At 41.7% G+C, this 20,605-nt stretch overlaps 1 protein-coding gene across 1 annotated transcript in view; it reads right to left on the bottom strand.

The window, feature by feature from the left end:
* TRPV4 (transient receptor potential cation channel subfamily V member 4) overlaps positions 1-20,605 on the bottom strand; it is a 1,138,869-nt gene that overhangs the window by 402,631 nt on the left and 715,633 nt on the right. The window contains exon 4 of the mRNA XM_044068503.1: positions 20,005-20,157. Coding sequence (XP_043924438.1) covers positions 20,005-20,157 — 153 coding nt within the window. The remainder of the gene's footprint in view (positions 1-20,004; positions 20,158-20,605) is intronic.

Here is a 20,605-nt window from a genome sequence, read left to right as displayed (position 1 = left end):
TAGCTTCAATTCTCACTACTCCAATATGAGACTGTCACTTAACAGGAGTAATATTTCACAATTTACCCCTAACAGCACAACAGAAACACTCTCTGTAATCCTGGGACTGGACTATATAGCTCTGTCCACCCCACACATATTTTCTTTATTACACACTTTACAGCAATTTGTCCCAGTTTAAGACTTCTGATACACTCACACTTAAAGTAAATTAAAATGTCAAACATACAAACACTTCTGGGAAAGCTTGACACGGATTTCCATCCATGCCCCTTCCCCAAAATAATACAGTAATGCTGCAACCAATCAGTGTCTTCATGCCCTTCTAAAGGGGTAACCAATTATGAAAAGTAAATATCAAAATAAATGATAACTATGACCAGAAGCAGTCAAACAGGTATAAGCACACTCTAATTTCTAAAGAACACACTGATTTCCAGCGCAATGTAAAGTAATGAAAACATTTAATAATAAATTATTACAAGTATGTAAATCAATATCTTTCAATAAACACCAGAATTCAGTCACCAGAAATATGAAAATAAACTGTCGGATAGAAGTCCACCATTTTAGAAAAACTCTATCTTAATAACTAAGCTTTCTTAATCTAACTAGAGAATACTGTCCCTATCTAATCAAACACATCACAAACACATAACACCAAGGCAAAGGCAGGCTTACAGTTTTTGGTGAGATCACGTTTCTTCAGGTATCACTGCACAGCCTTGTAACTGACTGTACTTCACAAACTGCTCAGCACTTGAATAACTGCACAACTTAACAGTCTAAACTGTCTTGTTTTTAAAAATAACAGCTGTTTGAAAAAAAGTTATTTTTCCTGTCAATCAACTGTTCAAATAATCACCTAACAAACAGGAACATTCTAATGACATCACCCACTGTTCAGCTTATTCTCCACAGTTTGTACTTTAGAATGTCCCTCACAAACATGTGTAATTAGAAATGTATCAAGACACAGACATGATTAATTAAACATTCTGTTTAAACAGGAAAATATTCAACATTTAAAAACGTATTTACATTTGCACAATTAGACATGCTGGCATACAATACAAGTTAATCTGAGAATATACACAAATCTCCTGCCAGACATGCTAACACAGATGACAGTGTTTTGATTTTCTTCACAGACGTATTCAGTAGTATGGGTTAAAAGGGCTTACGTTATGGCAGCTAAGGATATGTGGGAACAGACTAAATAAAAGATAATACAAAATTATTAAGAAACTAGAAACTCTTTATTTATGGATATGGATACTAAGATTCAAGCAGTGAAAATGTTTTAGTCTCTTTAGTCTTGTATACTGGTCAGACATACTTTTATCAACCCAAGGAGAAGTTGTGGACAATAATTAATAAAGAAATGAAGGAATTTATCAGGGAGGCAAAGAGGGCAAGAGTTAAGTGCGATAAGTGGAAGCTTCCAATAGAACAAAGTAGCTTAGGTTTATCTGATTTGAAGGGATATTTTAGACCTACATGGTTTACGCTCATATACATAGTACAAGCAGAAGGTTATAATTCAAAGTGGAAATGGATGATGATGATGAAGCAAGGGGGAAGTTCAGGAAATAGAGTGAGAGTGGGATTTTGGATGCAGATCTTAATGAGAATAACACCAATACAGAATACTACAGTTATAAAGTAGCAGAAAGTATTATAAGAACTAAGCCAATATGAGAATGGAGAAAGAAGATTTTGTCAGTAGGGATGACTGCAAGTAGGGGTACAGAAAATAGACAAGGGGGGTTGGAATTTACTGGAGAAACTGGTTTTATTGGTCTGAAATTGTCCATAAATAGCACAGCTAAAGGGTTTGGCTTTATTGGCCTGAAATTGTCCATAAATAGACTGAATAATAAAAGTAAAAGAAAAAGTCATGGACATTCAGAATTGCCATTTAGCTGAAACATCTGCTATCCTTAAAGGGTAATTTGCTTATATCCCATGTTGCCTCTGATACAAGAGGTTTAAGGTATCATGCAGTGGAAAGTATAGCTTTGCTAGATTTTTCTTTTTGTGTTTTTTAACCAATTGGTTTTCCTCTGTGACCTTCTTACTCATTCTTCACCCATGTGTAAAAAATGAGGTGGAGTGAATCTCCACTCACAACCTTTACTTAACAAATGGTTTTCAATACATTTAGAGTCAGTCTGTAATTCACTGCATGCTCCTATAACATTGGTACCACAATCTGACCTTAGCACCTTTGCTGGTCCTCTAATAGAAAAGAACCTTTCTGACATTAAAATGACTGGAGGTGTCCACAGATTCAATTACTTCAATATGAATAGCTCGTAGACTGAAACAGGTGAACATCAATGCCTATCTTTTATTACTGATTTGAGTTCCACGAGTCTTGCGTGCCATAACTGACCATCCCCAAAAATGTCAAGGCCAACACAGATAAAGGGTTTCTCTGTGCTCAGTCTATCAATAGGTAGGCCATCCATTTGTTTCTGCTGTTGCCTAACTTTTAACATTGGCAGTTGACCCACTTGTGTATGGTAGTGGCAATCTGTCTTTTTTTCAGCAATGAACCACAGACCAGCAGCCCTAATGGCACCTTTAGTGAAATGTCTTTCCTTGGTGGCTGACTAGTTCATGAAAATGATGAAAGAGTAAGGTAGCCAGATGATGGTTATTTGGGATTATAAATAGATGTTGTTCCTTTCCAAAGAAGCTTGCTTTATGTGTGCAACCATCCACTCTCAGCATGCCATGGCCATCTATCCTGGGATTTAGTCTGAAGACGGCTTCCCTTGAAAAGCTGTGTTTTGTTTCTAAGGCATCTCATTTCTTCCGAGAAAGTTTCTTCTTGTATCTGTAGTATGATTAACATCTTCACTTGTTCTAGTTCAGACACATTAGGTGGCCTTTCACACATGTGCCAAACATGGCAGTTCTGTAACTGGTTTGTTCTCTGAAAACAGCGTAATCAGCTCAAAGTTTGTACCACTTTCAACCAAGAGGAAAAATGCTGGAAGCTACGAGTCCCAAACCACAAGACTGAATGAATATTAGTGCTTAGTGAAATGACTTCAGAGCGAATTTCAGGGTCAATGTCTGGATTTATAAGATGGTAGTTGTCAAGAGATGTTGCTGAAGATTGAATCACCAAGAATTTTAGTCCTGATAACCAAGAAGTTTTGTTAAGAAGTGCAGCTGAGACTGACCTGGCAGCAATATATGCAGGGTTTAGCTCAGTTGGAATATATTGCCATTGCTCAGGTTTGCTGGTTTTCCTTATATGCTTTACCCTGTTGACAACATATACGTAAAATTGTTTAGAGTAATTGTATACACATAGCCTAAGACAACCTTACTATCAGTATAAAACCTGATGGCATCAATTTCAATACCCAGTTCATCTTGTACAAAGTCAGACATTTCCACAGCTAAGGTTGCATCACAGAATTCAATTCTGGGAATGGTGTGTGTAGGTCTTGGGGCCAGTTTTGCCTTTCTCAACAAAAAGTCTACATAAGACTGATCTACAGAGTCAATTACTTTGAAATAGGCCATGTCAGCTACAGCTTCTGTGGATGCATTAGAGAAAATATGGATTTTTTTCCTTTGACATCCTGTAAGTGAACCGGGAAAGTAGCAACATGAGATATAGAGCTGTTCTAAAGCCTTCAAGGATTTCTCCCACTTTGGCTTTAAACTTATAGGTAATGGAGCATCCCAGTCTCCTTCCCTTTCAGTGAGCTGCCGAAGTACAGCTCTTCCTTGTATGGTAATTGGGCTCACTAAGCCTAGTGGGTCATACAGGCTATTCACTGACGACAAGACTCCATGCCTGGTGAATGGCCTTTCAATGTCCAAAACATGGAATGTGAGTGTGTCCGAAATCACGTCCCAGTCTAAGCCAAGACTCCTTTGCACTGGTGGTATATCCACTCCTAGATCTAAATCTTTCAAACCCTTTGCCCAGTTGCCATGATGGAAGACCGTCATCACCTCCTTACTGCTGGATGTAATCTTGTGTAGCCTGAGGTTGGCATTAGACAAGAGCTGTTGAGCTAGTTTGAGCAAATCACTGGCATCTCTCACCAATGGCAGAGATGCAAGGCCATCATCCACATAAAAGTCTCTTTCTACAAACAGTCCGACATCGGAGCCAAATTCCTTCTCTAGCTGTTTTTCTAAGCCCATAAGTTGCTACTACAAGATATGGACTGTTGCCAAATACATGGACTCACACAATATGCTGTGACTGCATAGTTGATGTCATTGTTGTGATACCATAGAAATCTGAGGTAGTTTCTGTGATCTTTATGAACTATGAAACAACTGAACATCTGTCGGCTGTCTGCTGTAACTGCAATGGGTTCCTTCCTGAACCATATCAGCATTCCAGTGAGGTTGTTGGTATGGTTTGGCCCTGTAAGAACACTGTTAAGAGAAGCACTTCTCTCGCTGGGGGATGTTGATGTCTGTGCAATCACAGAAACTTGGTTCAGGGCCGCAGAGAGTACCCTGGCCTTGCAAAGCTACAATGCCTTCCACACTTTCAGACCACAAAATGAACATATGAGAACCAAAGGAGGAGGAGTATCTATCTTCATCAAAGATAAATACACTTCTAGACTGGTTAGACAGGAAGGCTCCATGGAGTTATTCCATGTTCGACTAACTGTGGTTAAGACCCCTCAAGAAGTCAATGAACCAAGATACTCACACTTCTAATTTGAACCTATTTGAGTTAATCAAATTACAACCAAACACTCTAGTCATGGGCAATTTTAACTATCCCTCCATTGACTGGGAAACTTATATGAGTACCAACATGCTCACACAACAGTTCCCAGACATTAACACTAATGCCCAGGAACAAATAGCCTGCAACCCCACAAGGGGCTCAAATATTCTCGACCTGGTCCTCATCAACATGGGTGACCACTGCACCACCACAAGTATAGGATCCTCACTGGTTAAATCTGATCACAAATCAGTCACATTTGAACTAGCTAGAACACCTGAATCCCTCTTAGGGGTGAAATCACGCTAAAGAATTTCACCAAAGCTAATTATACCCTCCTAAGGGATGGCATAAATAACTTCCAAGCTCCTGTTCCCACAGATGGCATTGAAAACTATACTAAGGTATAAACAAATGCCCTGTACAAACATTTATACATCTGTATCTGATACGATCAAAACAAAATCCTCAAGAAAAAAACAAGCTTCCCTGATGGACAAATAGCATTAATAAGTTATACAGCAAGAGGACGAAGTTGCAGTCTAAGAATAAAAAAGAGAGGTCCCAGCACTGGAAGAACATCCTCCTCTGCTTCAACAAACAAATAGGACAACTTGTAAAATCCTCTAAGGGCAACTTTGAAAAAAAATTAGCAACCATAGCTAAGGATAACCATAAGGCATTCTTCAGCTATATCAGTAACCTAAAAGGTTGGACTCCCAGATGTGTGTTGAACTAGCTGTGGATGTCAACACACACACTGATCCTGTACAAATAGCTAACCTATTAGCTGACAGGTTTGGTGAAAATTTCACCCACCTGTCCCCTCCAAGCATTCCACAAAGCATTCCATTTACAACTCCCCCCACCTTATATCTCCAAAGAGCATGTTATTAATGCTCTCTCCAAGGCCAAAAACACAGCCTCTGTGGAACCGAATGGCATCCCAGGTTGTATTTTAAATGGGCTAATACATGAGACATCAACTCCATTAGGTACTCCCTTCAACCACTGCCTGAGCACTGGTTTTGTCCCTGCTGAATGGAAAACATCAACTGTCACCCTCCTTCATAAAGGGGTTACAGCAACAGACCCTGGAAACTACAGAGCTAAAAGCTTAACCAGCCTTATCTGTAAGACCATGGAACAAATCATCACGGACCTTATAAATAAAGATATAGGTGATCTCCAAACCATTGATTCAATACAGAGTGGTTTTGTCAAAGGCAGGTCATGCCTGTTAAACCTGATGGACTTCTTTGACAATGTCACCAGAGCCACAGACGAATGTAAATCTGTGCATACAGCCAAACCTTGACTTAGCCAAGGCCTTCAACACAATCCCACATTTGGAAATTTTTGATAAGCTCTCCCAGTTGAACATCAACCCTTATGTCATCAGGTGGGTTGCTAACAGGCTCACCAACAGATCACACACAGCCACAGTTGGGGACTTTACCTTACCAAGCAGACCTGTAACTAGAGGGGTTCCACAGGGGTCAGTGTTGGGCCCCCTATTGTTTGGAATATACTTCTCAGAAGTTCAGGCGAAAACAGAAGGGTTGTGGCTAAGTTTGCTGATGACTGCAGATTAGGTGCAATCACTGAATCCCCAAACAATGTCCATATACTTCAAGAGACTTACACAAACCAATGATTGGTACCAAAGCCATGGACTCAAACTCACTTCTACAAATGCACTGTCATTTCTTTCAGTAAAAACAATATTCCAGCAGACTATCATTTAAATAATAATTACCCTAAGTAACAACTCAAAAGTGAAAGACTTTGGAATGCAAGTTGACCGTAGTCTAAACTTTGACCACCATGTGTCTACTGTGGTAAGGAAAACATTCTATGTCGCACACCTCATTAGCAAATGCATTGCCTTAAAAGTGAAAGAGGTCATAACTCCCCTGTACTCGACCATCATCAGGCCAACAATTAAGTACAATGCTCCCTTTGGTATGCACCTTACAGGCATCTGCAGCAGCTTGAGAGATGTAGGAAGAGACCATCTCTGGTTGTTAAAGTGCACTCCCAAGCACAAACTCAAAATTAAATTAATAAAAACTGGGTGAACACCATGGTAGAAAACAAATTTTAATAAAACAAAAGATACTAAAACAATGGTAAGCTCTTTCACTACCATCAAGGTAGCTTTATCAGACCTAATTAAAACAACCATTCCTTCACTTAAACACAAAAAGTCCAATCAAAGACCAAGGAATACACCCACCCATTTCTTAAAGTTGCAGTCACCTAAATATGAGACATTGTTTCTTCACAAACAACTAAATAGAATAAGTATATCACACATATCAAAAAATGTACTGTAGTCATAGCAATATTTAAGAAATGAAAAATAAATACTTATAAAAATTATGAATAAAAACAGTCATACATCAATGTTTTACAGGACAGGATTTTAAATCGGGTTTTAGGCATACACCTTCATTGATGCCTAGGAATTTATCTGCATCTAACCATATAATCCACTGTTGCTCCCTTTTTTCTGTGAAATTCTTGCTATCACCCCCTCTAACATTTGTGGCTATAACCTCTAAAACTAAAAATCTAAAACTATGTTCATCACCCTTATCTATTATATGTTGTCCCAACACACTCTTAGTCCTCTTATTCCTCACGTCACCTACATGTTCTAAAATACGTTCTTTCAGATGCATATTGGTCTTTCTTACATAGTTTACAAAACACACTGACCAGTAAGAAAAACAGATCACATATTTTGTATTACAATCAGCGTATAGAGATGTCTCTGGATGCTCAAAATTATTATCCATATGTATAAACTTACAGGCTTTGCAGTGTCTACATGAAAAAGTCCCCTCTCTATGTGACGGTGGTGTGTATCCCTTTGCTAGCACTCTTACAGCATAATTGTCTCTTTAGTGACTAACTGTTCCTAAAACTGAAATCAGGATCACTCCCAATCAGCCCTCTAAATTTCTCATCCATACTTAGTATGCCCCGATTCTTCTTGACAATGTCACAAATCTTGCTGACATTACTGCTATACGTCAGTGTTAGCCTAGTCAGGTTATTTCTATGAGACCTCTCTGTCACTCAGGGTATTATTACATCTGTCCGAAAAATAAGGGTGTCCTCTGGTACCTCGTTCTTCTAGGGCTCCAGATATTAGGGCATCCACCTCACTCTCCTTACACCCTCTTTGTATAAAAGCAGTCCTTAACTCATACAATGCGACCTTCATATCCTCATCGTTATTATGTAATCTCATTACTCTAACTGCTTGACCCTTCACAACGTTTCTATAAACATGACAGGGATGCATACTCCCGTTATGTAAAAAAGCATTCTTCTTTCAGGGCTTTTTATATATAGATGTTCCAACATCACCAAATAAACTTTTGGTGACTCTAACATCTAAAAATTCTATAGCTTCAGACGAGTAATTATAACTAAATTTTAAGAATGGTGTAGTGGGATGCAGATAGTCTACAAAACGTATGGCCTCTTCAGCAGGTCTGTCCCACAAAACAAAAGTATCATCCACAAACCTTTTATAGGTCAAAAATGTATCTACAGAATTCATTGTTTATCATAATACTCTCTTGTTCCCATTGTGCTAAGACCAGGTTGGCGTAGCTGTTCGCACAAGCTGTGCTCATCGTTACGCCAACCTTCTGTCGATAGAACCTTTCATTGAAAATGAACACATTATTCTCTAAAATTAACTCTAATAAACTACACACCAAACTGATACTTTTGTTATCTACACCTGTTTTGCTTGAAAGAAAGGTTCTGATACTCTCTATCCCCACATTCACTGGGGATAATCGTTAACATCTAAAGTTAGGAAAATCAACCTAGTCTTATCTTGTACTTGCTTCACAACAGGAAATAACTCAATCAAAAAATCCTTAGTATCTTTCAGTACTGTATTAGTATAATTAACAAAAGGACGTAACATTTTCTCCACATAAATGGAAAGCGGTTCTGTGGCCCACCCTCGACTAGAGACTATGGGACGCATGGGTGGGTCGACAACATTTTTGTGAACTTTATGGAGGCCATATAAACTCGGTATAATTGGAAATTCAACAGAAAAATACTTAAAGAGATCTTCATCTTTAACTTTGGTCATGCATATATAATTCCCTCTACCTGTCCTCTATTCAACTGAACACAAGTTTCATAGTCAGACAATAAATCAGCCATATTACGCAAATAATGGCTCTTATCTAAAACAACAATAGTTCCCCCTTTATCTGAGGGACACATCTCTATTGAAGAAAGTTCTTTCAACTGTGTCAATGCACGCTGTTAACCTTCATTCAGATTGAACTTGCTTTTACTAGACTATAATTCGGCAGCTGATCGCACTCAATCAGTGTAGAAAGTGGAAATTGAGTGTTGCCTTGTATCACTGTTACAATAAAGCCGTTCTGCCTGTAGTATTCACCAGACAAATCCACTTACCTAACGTGCATGGTGGAGAGTTCCCTTTTATGTTAAACAAATCAAAGAACTCTGGACTTGTGAGGGAATGGTTACTCTGGTCATTTAATATAGCATACATTTTAACAGTTTTCTCCTGATGTCCTTCTGGGAATACTCAAACAAGATATTTTAGCACAGGATTTCCAAAGACCTTCTCCACATACTTCAGTACACTTAGAAGATATAGCTGTTGATTCTAGCTCAGAATTCTACCCATCATACTAAAGACGGGGTTAGAGCCTTCTTGAGGAGAACTTGGATGTAGAGCTGTAACATGCTGATCACTATTACACTCAAAGCACTTGATAATAGCCTTACAGTCCCTAGGAAAGTGTGCTGTTGAAGCACAGCACCTGTAGCAAACTTCATACTTTCTAGGAATTCCTTGCGCTCATGTAAGGATTTTCCTCTAAACGCACAACACTTCTTAAGGGAGTGAGGTTTTTATGTAATGAGCAATGGCGATTTGGATTATCAACTTTCTCATGTCTGACATCATTGTTGACAGATGAAGTGTTGTGCACAACTCCTGTACTGTAGACAGAATTAACAATGTTCAAGTTCTTGTGCTTCACACTTAACTCCTCATGCCTTGCAGGTGTTGAGGGCAGAGCATATACCTCATTAACTGAGAAGCTTGGATCATTCCTTGCCCTGGCTGTCTCTCTAATGAATTCGGACAAGAAAGAGAAAGGTAGAAATGCAACCTGATGTTGTTGCTTGTACCTGGAACCTGATAAAGTCCACTTCTGAATATTGTATGGCAATTTTGCAACCACAGGATTGACACAATGAGGAGTATCTTAATAACTAAGACCTGGTAGCTGTGGATCTGATTTGCCAATCTCAAGTTGAAGAGGAAGATCATGCAGTTCTTGCAACTTGCGATTGTCTTTAATGGACAAGTTAGGAAAGTTCTGCCATCTTTTAAATAGAGCAAGCTTGGTAACTTCTGAACTTCCATATGTTTAATCAAGTCAATTCCAAGTAGTGGCGAGACCCTTGGATGGATCATCACACTATGGATAGTTTTCAGTCTACTGCCATAATCAGCTGACTGAGGCCCTAGCCATCTTATTAACAAATCCAATTCTTCTGAGGGTGAGATGTCTAAATCTTGAACTGCTGGCTTGAAGGTGGATTACCGACTCCTATAATTCTATGGGTAGTCATCATATTTTGTGAGCTCAGTGTTAATGAGCTCTCACTGGATCATGTATCTTGCAAAGTCTGACATGTCAGTTCTTACACCTTTCATATCCATAGGCACTCTTTGAACATTATTGCTGATGATTGCACCCAATGCATCCTATTTGAACGATACAAAAGTAAATGCAGTTGCAACTGGGTTTGGCTCAAGTAGAAGTTTGATATCTGGACGTCTAGCTGCACATCTTGCTGATGAATGTTGTGTCTCAGCAAGTATATTCCTGGTACTAAGAGGCTTGTTGAGATTCTGATAATCTGAACTTCCAAACATCTGAGAAGTGAAGATGGATGATATGCTACGACAAATTACACAGTTCATTTTTCAGGATCTTCCAAGGCAGTTAAAGTTGGGACAGTTGGTGACTACCTCTTCCTCTGCAGCATGTTCTAATATGTTCAGTTTAGCTAAGGCCACTGCTTCCTCGGTTCCTTTTGGAGTACTTCTAACTGGGCTTCTGCTCTGCCCTGCCTCTGTGAAGGATCCACTTTAAGAGCAGCTTCCCTTCTGATGCAGGAAGCTTGAACCCTTGCCACTTCCACTAGTGCGTGGGCTAAAATTAGCTGGCTGCTTAAATCAGGTTTTTGGGAGAATGATTTAACTGATTTTCTAGAATGTTTGGATGAGACTGATGAGCAGTACTTGGTCTCACGCAGCTATTTTATTCTTTCTTTTATCCTTAACTTGGCTTCCGAAAATAAAATGTGCCTTTGTTGATCAAGGAGAGTAATACTATTTAGCTCCTGTAATGATTCTTCTATGTTACCGTGCAGTAAAAATGTAGAATACTTACCAGAGTCTCTCTTATAATTTTCATAGGTATGCTGAAGCCTTGCAAGAACATCCTTTAATGCTCTACATCACTACCATTGACGTGGTTGGCCACAGCTAAGTAAAAAGAAGTTATGTACCTACCATAATGTTCCATGTGAGTTGTCTTCATCTCGCCTTCTTTCTTGCTGGTTGGGATTGGAGCCGATCCTCGGCTCCGACTCGGCCATCTTCTATAGCTCGAGGGCTGCTTACTGGCTCGAGGCTACCCCTCATCCCATGATGCCTAGCGCTAGCTACGCAGATCTCGTTTGAAACAGCTAACCCTAGCCATAGCTAGAGAATGAACCTCTCCAAACAAAATGTAGAGTACACCTGTCATACTCTGTAAGTCAGTAGAGGAAACAACCAGAGAACACTCAGCCAGTGAAACTTGAACGGCGCCTCTCGGTCCAATAGGATAGGGGGATGGAGGGTGGATGCAAGAAAGAATGCGAGATGAAGACAACTAACATGGAACGTTATGGTAGGTACATAACTTCTTTATGTTAAGTTGTCTAGCTTGCTGGTTGGGACAGTGTCCCTAGTACCTACAATCCTGGGCGGCTCATTGGAACAGACTTTTCAGAACAGTGGAACCAAAGTTAGCTCTGCTCCTGGAGACCATATCTAACTTGTAATGAGAAATAAAGGTATGAGGGTTTGCCCATGTAACAGCTGCACAGATAAGAGTCCATGGGCAACCTAGACTGGAAGGCTACAGAGGTGGCCAAAGCCCTAGTAGAATGACCTTTTGGTTTGATAGATAACTCTTTGTTTCTCAGTTGATAGATGAAAGTAATAATGTGAGACAACCATCTGGATAAGGTCACTTTGGAAACTGGGAGACCTTGTTTGCCCAGAGCATAGGAAAGGAATAGTTGGTCCGACTTCCTTATATCTTTTGTCCTATGCAGGTAAAAACACAATTGTCTACGAACATCCAATTGATGTAATTTGTATTCTGCCTTGTTGGTGTGGTTAGGAAATAACACAGGTAGGTCTATAGATTGGTTTAAATTATTTTCTGAACAGACTTTAGGAAGGAAAGAGGGATTAGTCCTCAGAGCAACCCTGTCCTTATGAAAATCTAAGTATGGAGGACGGACACATAGTGACTGGAGTTCAGAGACACGTCTGGCTGAAGTAATAGCTACCAGAAAGAGAGTTTTCCAAGATAGGAACTTAATGGAGCAGGACGTTGCAGGTTCAAAAGGGGACATAACTAAGGAGGTTAGTACCAAGTTTAGGTCCCAAGGAGGAGGGGGATCTCTCACTGGGGGTCTAAGGAGAGTAGTCCCTCTTAGAAAAGCTTTACATAGTTTATGAGACATAATGTTTACATTAGTCAGCCCAGCATGAAAGTTTGAGATGGCCGCTAATTGAACCCTGACTGTAGCAGAAGCGGACCCAGAATGAAAAAGTTCTGCTAAGAACTTCAAGATTTCGTGGACTGGGGCTGAAAAAGGATCTATGTTCCTAGTCTCTGCCCAACAAGAAAAACTTTTCCATTTGCTAGCATAAGTCCTTCTAGTGGCGGACTTGTGAGAGGAGACAATAATTTCACGTACAGCCGGGGAAATGCTGGGAAGCCTGGCTAAGGTTGGAAGTGGAGCAACCAAGCTGTGAGCTGGAGTGTTTGAAGGGATTGATGCAGCTCGCCTGATTGATGAATCGGTAGGTCTGGAATCGGATCCAGAGTCCAAGGCTACTCGAGAAGGTAATGGTGCAGGAATGGGAACCATATCTGTCGAGGCTAGTAGGGGGCATGAGGATCATTCTGCAACCCAATGACATTGCTTTCTGTATGAGTTTCGGTATCAGGGGAAACGGAGGGAAGGCATAAAGAAGTCCCTGAGACCAATCGTGGACTACAGCGTCTCTGGGAGAATGACCAGGAAGCGGAAGAAGGGAGAAGTAGTTGCTGCATTTGCTGTTGAAGGGGGTGGCAAAAAGGTCGCAGCAAGGCTGTCCCCATTTGCGGAAGATCAGATCCGCAACTACCTGGTTCAGAGACCACTCATGAGGCATGAGAATAGCTCTGCTGAGCCTGTCCGCTATGACGCTGGACGTCCCAGGGATGTGCGTCGCAATCAGAAATTGTTGGGAGGAAATCGCCCACTGGCAGAGTCTGAGTGTTTCTCAACATAGGGGGTAGGACCTGGTTCCGCCCTGCTTGTTGATGTACCACACCACTGACATGTTGTCCGTTTGAATTGCAATGGTCCCAGAAAGAAGAGAGTCCTGAAGAACTTGCAACGCTAAGAGTACGGCTCTCATTTCTAAGACGTTTATATGCGGATGATACTAGTGAGGCTGCCAAGTGCCATGGACTGCCCTGCCCTGATAATGCCCCCCCCACCCTATCAGGGAGGCGTCTGTCGTCACTGTGGCAACCGGAGGGGGCTGAATGAAGGGTCTGCCCTGAGACACTAGTGGGGAGACCATCCACCAGGAAAGGTGCCTTTTGCATGCTTCTGTAATCATAATCATGTGAGACATTGGAAGGTGTTGGAAAGACCACTGTGTGAACAGAAGCCAATGAAGGATTCTCATGTGAAAGCGGGCCAGAGGGATTAGGAGAATTGCCGCTGCCATGGAACCCAGAGTTTGAAGGATGAATCTGACTTGCATCCTTTTGCTCTGCATTAGAATTTGTACTTGCTGGCGAATTAACGATACCCTGTCTGGCGGAAGCCTTGCGGACATGTTCCTTGTGTCTAAGTCTGCTCCTATATAGGTGACAGACTGACAGGGCAACAAGGCAGATTTTTCGAAGTTTATTGTAATGCCTAGCTGGGAGAAAATTGTGATTGTGTAGTCCCTGGCTTGCAGAGGTTGATGCCTGGTAGTAGCAGTGAGGAGCCAGTAGTCTAGATATGGAAACACCTGGAATCCTTGACGTCTCAGGTGAGCCGTGACCACTGCCATACATTTCATGAACACCCTGGGGGCTGTGGTGAGACCAAAGGGCAGAGCTCTGAACTGGTAATGACTGGCTCCCAGCCGGAAGCAAAGGAATCTCCTGGAGCGCCTGTCCATCTTGATGTAATAGTACGCATCCTGAAGATCTATGGAGCACATCCAATTGTCCTGACCCAGAAAGGGTAGAATGGACTGTAGCATGACCATCCGAAACTTTGTTCTTTGAACAGACTTGTTTAGTCTGCCGAGATCCAGAATCGGTCTCCAGTCCCCTGTCTTTTTTGGTACCAAAAAGAACCTTGAGTAAGTTCCGGACTCATGTTGGTCTGCCAGGACTTCCTGGATGACTATTTTCTAGCAGTTTTGAAACTTCTATGACTGCTTGGTCCCTCAGATTGGGTGGAACATCTGGAAGGGATTTTCTTGACGGTAAGAGGGGCTGAGAGAAAGGGATTTTGTAACCTCTGGATATAATTAACTGTACCCATTAGTCTTGTGTTAAACTTTGCCAGGCTTTTGGGAACAGTGAAAATCTTCCCCCGACTGCCTCCAGAGACGGGCAGCCGGGCAACCCTTCAGGGATGCTGGAAGGGCTTCTCGGAGAAGGATTCTCTGCTGCCCTGGTTCTGCGGACCCCCTCTGCCACGAGGGCAGCTTCTGTTGTTGTTGTTTCCTCCTCTGCCCCTGGAGGAAATATCACTACATGTGTCAGGCGGGGCTCCCTGGGATTTTCGGAACCACATTTTGCCACTCTTCTGACCCTTGGGGTATTGTCTGGAAGGAGTGGAAAAACAGACTTCCATGGCAGAGAGAGTCTTGCCTTCTTGCTCACACCTAGTCAAAGTGTCTTTCACCTGTGGTCCAAAAAGAAAGGAACCGTCAAAGGGGGTGTTGGTGAATGATGCTCTAAAGGGTTCCGCAAAATTACACAGCCGCATCCATGAGTGTCTCCTAAGGGCCATGCCTGTACCTGTGGCTCTACTCGCACCATCGGCTTCATAGGAAATGAGCCTCATGGAGGAGTTGACTACAGAATTAAGGGTCGCCAGCTGGGAAGCCACTTTAGCTTGAGCCCCTTCAGCTGATGGATCTTGAAGGGTATCTCCGAGCTCTTTAAGGAGATCCCTCTGAAGCCGGGTAAAATGGCATAAGTAATTCAGTGACCTCATAGAAAAGGTCGCTGAAGCAAACATTTGCTTCCCGTATCTATCCATAGTCCTAGACTCCTTGTTAGGAGGATGGACAGATGACGAAGTCTCCGCTAACTCCTTTTTAGTGGCTGCTGCTACCACCATGGCATCCACAGGAACACCTTTGGTTAGGTGATAAACTTGCCAGGTCTCCTCGGGGTTGGTTCCACTGTATCCGGGGCTGACCAAGCCTTTCGAGCCACCACAGACATGAGTGGATCGAAAGGCGGAGAAACCCAGGAGGTGGAAGGTCGGGAACCGAACGCATCCAGGAATACAGTCTCATCCTCGGTAGGGGCTAGGGAACTCCAGTTCCCCCTCTGCTTAAGCATTTCTAGGATGTCTGAGAAGGAAACATCTTCAGAGGGGGACCTCGGGGACCCTTCCGAATCATCTAAGTCTGTATCAGAAGTGCAGACTCAGGAGAGTCAATGTGCTTCCTCTTGCACTTCTTCTTACGAGGGGGCTCCTCTGAATGATCAGGGGAGGCCTCGAAAGAAGAGGAAACACCCAATGGGGTTTCCTAGAGAGCCGGTTCCCCACGCTTGGGGTCTGGAGGAGGAGCAGAGGTTGGTGCAGGCACTACAGGGGACGGAGCCAGTGGGGTCGATCGCAGAGCTGACTCAGAGGCCAGCACACTCCTCATGACATCAAAGGCATCCCTGTCATGATACAGAGAAAGATCTCGTTCAGAGGAAATCGGAATCCTTCTCCGCTCTGAGGGAGACAGCTCCGAGGCCGATGGAGGAGCCAAACTCACCTGTGCCGAAGCTCCGAGAGGGAGAACCGGGTCAGACAAGGGTCCGATGCCACTCGCTCCCTTGGAGCCGACGAGGGAGCCTCGGCGCCCAGATCCCTCGATGGACGGTACCATCAAGGGAATCAGAGCCAACAATGGAACCGAAGGAGAAATAGTTATCGGAGCGGACAATTCCACGACTCGAACCCTAACAAACTCCGGCTCCGAGCTCAAAGGAGTCAGAGGAGGAGGATCGATAGAAATGGATGGAGCCAACATCTGTTGAGGAGGGCTGGACATCTTGGCAAGTGCCTGCAACTTCAGCAACCTAGTGACCACTCTCTCCATGTCGTGATCCGAGAGCCTAGAGGGAAGATCTGTGACTGCGCTCACTCTGAAGCAGGGGAGACAGAGGAGCCGAATGTATGGACTCCAGAGAAGGGGACCTCAGCCTCTTTTGGCTCCGTGATGGCTCCAAAGATTCTGATGGAGCCGACGGGGAGATAGTTTTATCGATTCTGGCCAGAACCGAAGTGGCAGGTAAAGTTTGAATCAATGATGGCTCCAAGCTTGGAGCCGATGATTTGGTCGGTTTTGGGGATTTCACAGGCTGAGCCTTGGCCGGTGTATCCTGGGGCTTTAAAAGACCCCTAAGAATAAGCTTAATTTTATGCTCCTGCAGAACTCTTGGACTAAATGCATGGCATATAGAACAAGAGTCCTGCAGGTGCACTGCACCTAAGCAATAGACACAAGAAGTGTGCCCATCTGTCAGAGACATTTTCTGACAGCATGAGTCACACTTCTTGAATCCAGAAACCTTGGATTCTTTAGACATCCTGTATCTGACAAAACACCTGAAGAGATACTACACTGATCTTAGCCAAAAGGCCGAAAGGCTATAACAAAATACCACAACACCAATAACAGCAAAAAAAGAGAAAAACACACAGTATAATACATCTAAAGCTAAAGATTTTTTTTTTTTAAACTAGGAAGCCTCTAACTTAAATGGCTACCTAAAGGAAGATAGAAGGAAGGCCCTGAAACTAAGCGCTACCTGACAGAAGGGGATAGGAGGGGGAGGGGGAGAACTCTCTAATTTAAACGAGTTCTAAGGAGGGGAAACTACAAAATACTTAGCTAACACCTCAAGATATAGAAACTAAAAACTAAACAATAACTCCCGCAAAACCACTAATCTTAGCTAGAAAAGTTCAAAAAGAAACTTAATACAAGCCTGAGCCAGTAACAACGACACCTTGCAGCTGAAGCGGCAAACAAGATCTGGGTAGCTAGTGCCAGGCATCATGGGATAAGGGTAGCCTCGAGCCAGTAAACAGCTCTCGAGCTATAGAAGATGGCCGAGTCAGAGCCGAGGATCGGCTCCGATCCAAACGAGTAACAACGAAGGCGAGAAAAACAACTTAACATCATGCGTTTTTGTTCCATGAATACAGCAGTCCAAAAGACATTTCTGTCTTCTGACCTTTGAAAGCCTCTTGGGCCTTCAAAGATGTTTTAACACTTTGTTTAAGTCAGACAGATAACTCACCCTGTGCTCCAGCATCCAACAAAGTAAAGAGCAGTGTACTATGATATTGTTATCACTACATTTCTAGTAACTGCACAAATTCCTATAGAGTCATAAAACTGCTGTGTACTGCAGAGCTGAACTCTAGCAAAGAGCAGTATAAAGTGAGCCTGCAAGAAGTTTGTCAAACAGAAGCAGAGAGAGACAGACGTTTCAGTTCTTTAGCAACACAGTAAGTTAGACACGCAGTCCAATGCAGAGAGCATTTTAAACTGTAGCAGTTTCAAATAGCACACAGAAAAAAATGCTTTCTAAAGACTGCTAATACAGCATAATTTCAGATGTGACTATATCTTTCAAGTAGAGAAAAAAGACAAGTCCTTTGTCAAACAGGCGTCACTCTAATAGCAAACAGCATAAATGTAGGCATGCTGCTGTAATGAAGTTTAAACAGCTACTAAAGTTGATTAGGTCCAGGCTTTAAATGAACAAGCCTCAAAAGTTGCCCTTTTACTGTTCTGCCTCTGATTCGCAAGCAGCACGTGCCTCTTGAGATCCGGTCTGTACAGAGTGTGCAGCATCCACTAGTAGAAAAGAACAAACGTAGACAGATAGTTTAACTCACCAAGACAGCCACAGAATAGCAATCCATACACTTAAATGCAAACCTCAGCGAAGGTTAAGACATGTTGTTGTCTTTCGGCTTTTCCCGGTTAGGGGTCGCCACAGCAAAACTCCAGTCCGCTAATGATTGGCTTTAGATTTTTACGTGCCGAGTTGCCAGCCCTGATGCACAACCTTCAACGAAGGTACGCCCATTCACACATGTCTCCACACAAAAGACGCTCTAGCTGAGAATCGAACGGGACAACGTCTTACTATGAGGCGACAACGCTACCGCAGCACCACCACCGCAGCATAGGGAATACAAAGCATAAAAGATGTATTTCCATAGCTATCTTGCAGGTAAAAAGGCAACAATTTGACAAACCTGATACACTGAATTACAGCAAAGACAGGAAAAGGAGGCCAGGAAGTGGAAATATTACAAGAAGGAAGGGGGAGGATGGAAGAACATACCAAGTACATCAAACTAATTTCTAATACTCTGTAAAGGCTGTGGCCGAGGCGCTAGAGAAATTGAACTGAGCTGAATAAATTTTTAAGGAAAAGGAAAGTTGAGCTGGGACTCACTGTTATTTGTTCTCGTTGTTGCTGATAATTTCTAATACAGTCTGCCATGGCAGCACAACTTTTTCAACTCATCTACATATTGTGTTACTGAAACAGTAAGCTTTCTAATACAAGACTAATGTTTACATTTATGCAGTAGCTGTTGTTTAAATATACATTTTTGGTCCCATAACTACTAAGAAGTATTGCTCTTTTTTCTAACAATTTATAATTTTACTAGCTGCAAAAATCCTCCTATGACTGCGTTTTCACCACAAATGCCACATTCTTCTTTTATTTACTCCTCTTTAAGGCGATGCAAGTACTGGATTCTTTCAACCTGCGTACGTTATCACCAACAGAAATGAATGGAGTGTACAATGAACCCAAATTCCAAACATTTTAAAGTGATTTCCCAAACTTAATGATAAATCCAAACCTCAAAGAAAAAAGAAGTCATAACAATAAGAGTTCATGCTTAAAAGCTCTGAAACTTCCTTCAAACTGCTAGTTTACAAAACAAGGACTAACTTGAAATTATCTTGAAGGAAAAATAACCAGACATGTTATAGTACATTGTTTATGCTTCCCCATATACACTTAAACCACTTTAACATCCAATATACCACACTTACTTTGGCAATGGATGATGCAAGTAAGTAACAGCTGTTGAATGAACCTTGTAAGATGTAGAAGGCATACCCTAATATATGAGATCCAACACGCTGAAAAATAAGTATGGATGAACACGTGACCTAGTCTGTATCACTGTAATTACCATGTTCCCTAGTAACACTTAGTAAAATCCTTCCCACTTCAGCTATATAATACTAATATTCTGAACTCCAAGTATATGTTTACCACAACTGCATATTCACCACTTCCAATATTGGGGGTGGAGGGTCAGTAACTTGATCCACAAAGTAGATAGCAAATCCTGGTGAGAATTAGTCCATAAGTGTGTGGAATGACACTAAACAGGTAGCAAGGGACCAAAAAATATAAAGTTAATATAAACAAAGAAAACAAAAATCAAATAAAATACAATACAAAATATGTACTGCTTCAGATACTTGACACATCTGTCATGTCTTTGAGCCACTTTGCATTTTCACATACAAAAATTATGAAAATCAAGTTACCATGAAAAAATAAGCAACTTTTAGGCTTGCTCACACGTGAATGCTGCTCACTAGAAATGCATACAGCCCTTACCTCTATAGTAAACATCTCGGAAAGGTGTGTTGATGAACTCCTGCTGACTGCCTGTTTTCTCAATCATATCCACAAGAACAGGAATAGTGTCATTCTTCCCACCTTGCAAGTTCAACAGGGCTTTTGACAAAAGAGATTTTCCTGTGGAAGGTTCTACGGATAGAAGGAAGCGTGTGTTAGCGCAAAGCAAATAAATGGTTTTCTAGAAAACATCTCAAAGTTTCAGCCTGACTGGATCAGCATAAAATGAGCAAAATGTAAAGTGCTGAAAGAGCCATAACAAACTATCAAAATACCAAATGTTGTAGAATAAATGAAAACAAAATGTTTTGCATGTGCTATATAGGGTTGTCTACTATACACCATCATAATTACGTATTCAAACACCAGTGTCACATTTAGGCTTCAGACAGTGTTTGCTACCCATCATTCTATAATTAGTCATGAAAGTGGGTTTTTTAATCTTGTTGTCTCATCCTTTTCCACTTAGGCCTTTAGTGTTTCAATCTGATTAGGGAGAAACCTCAACAAATATGTTTATATATACCCATATATGAGTAAAACATTTCAAGGGATTTTTGTTACCTTGGTGGGCTAACTG

The sequence above is a fragment of the Protopterus annectens genome, chromosome 4.part0 (assembly GCF_019279795.1).
Source record: "Protopterus annectens isolate FY-2018-M chromosome 4.part0, PAN1.0, whole genome shotgun sequence".
NCBI classification, from domain to species: domain Eukaryota; kingdom Metazoa; phylum Chordata; order Ceratodontiformes; family Protopteridae; genus Protopterus; species Protopterus annectens.
The sequence above is the reverse complement of the archived record's forward strand: the minus strand, read 5'-3'. Positions and strand labels throughout refer to the sequence as shown.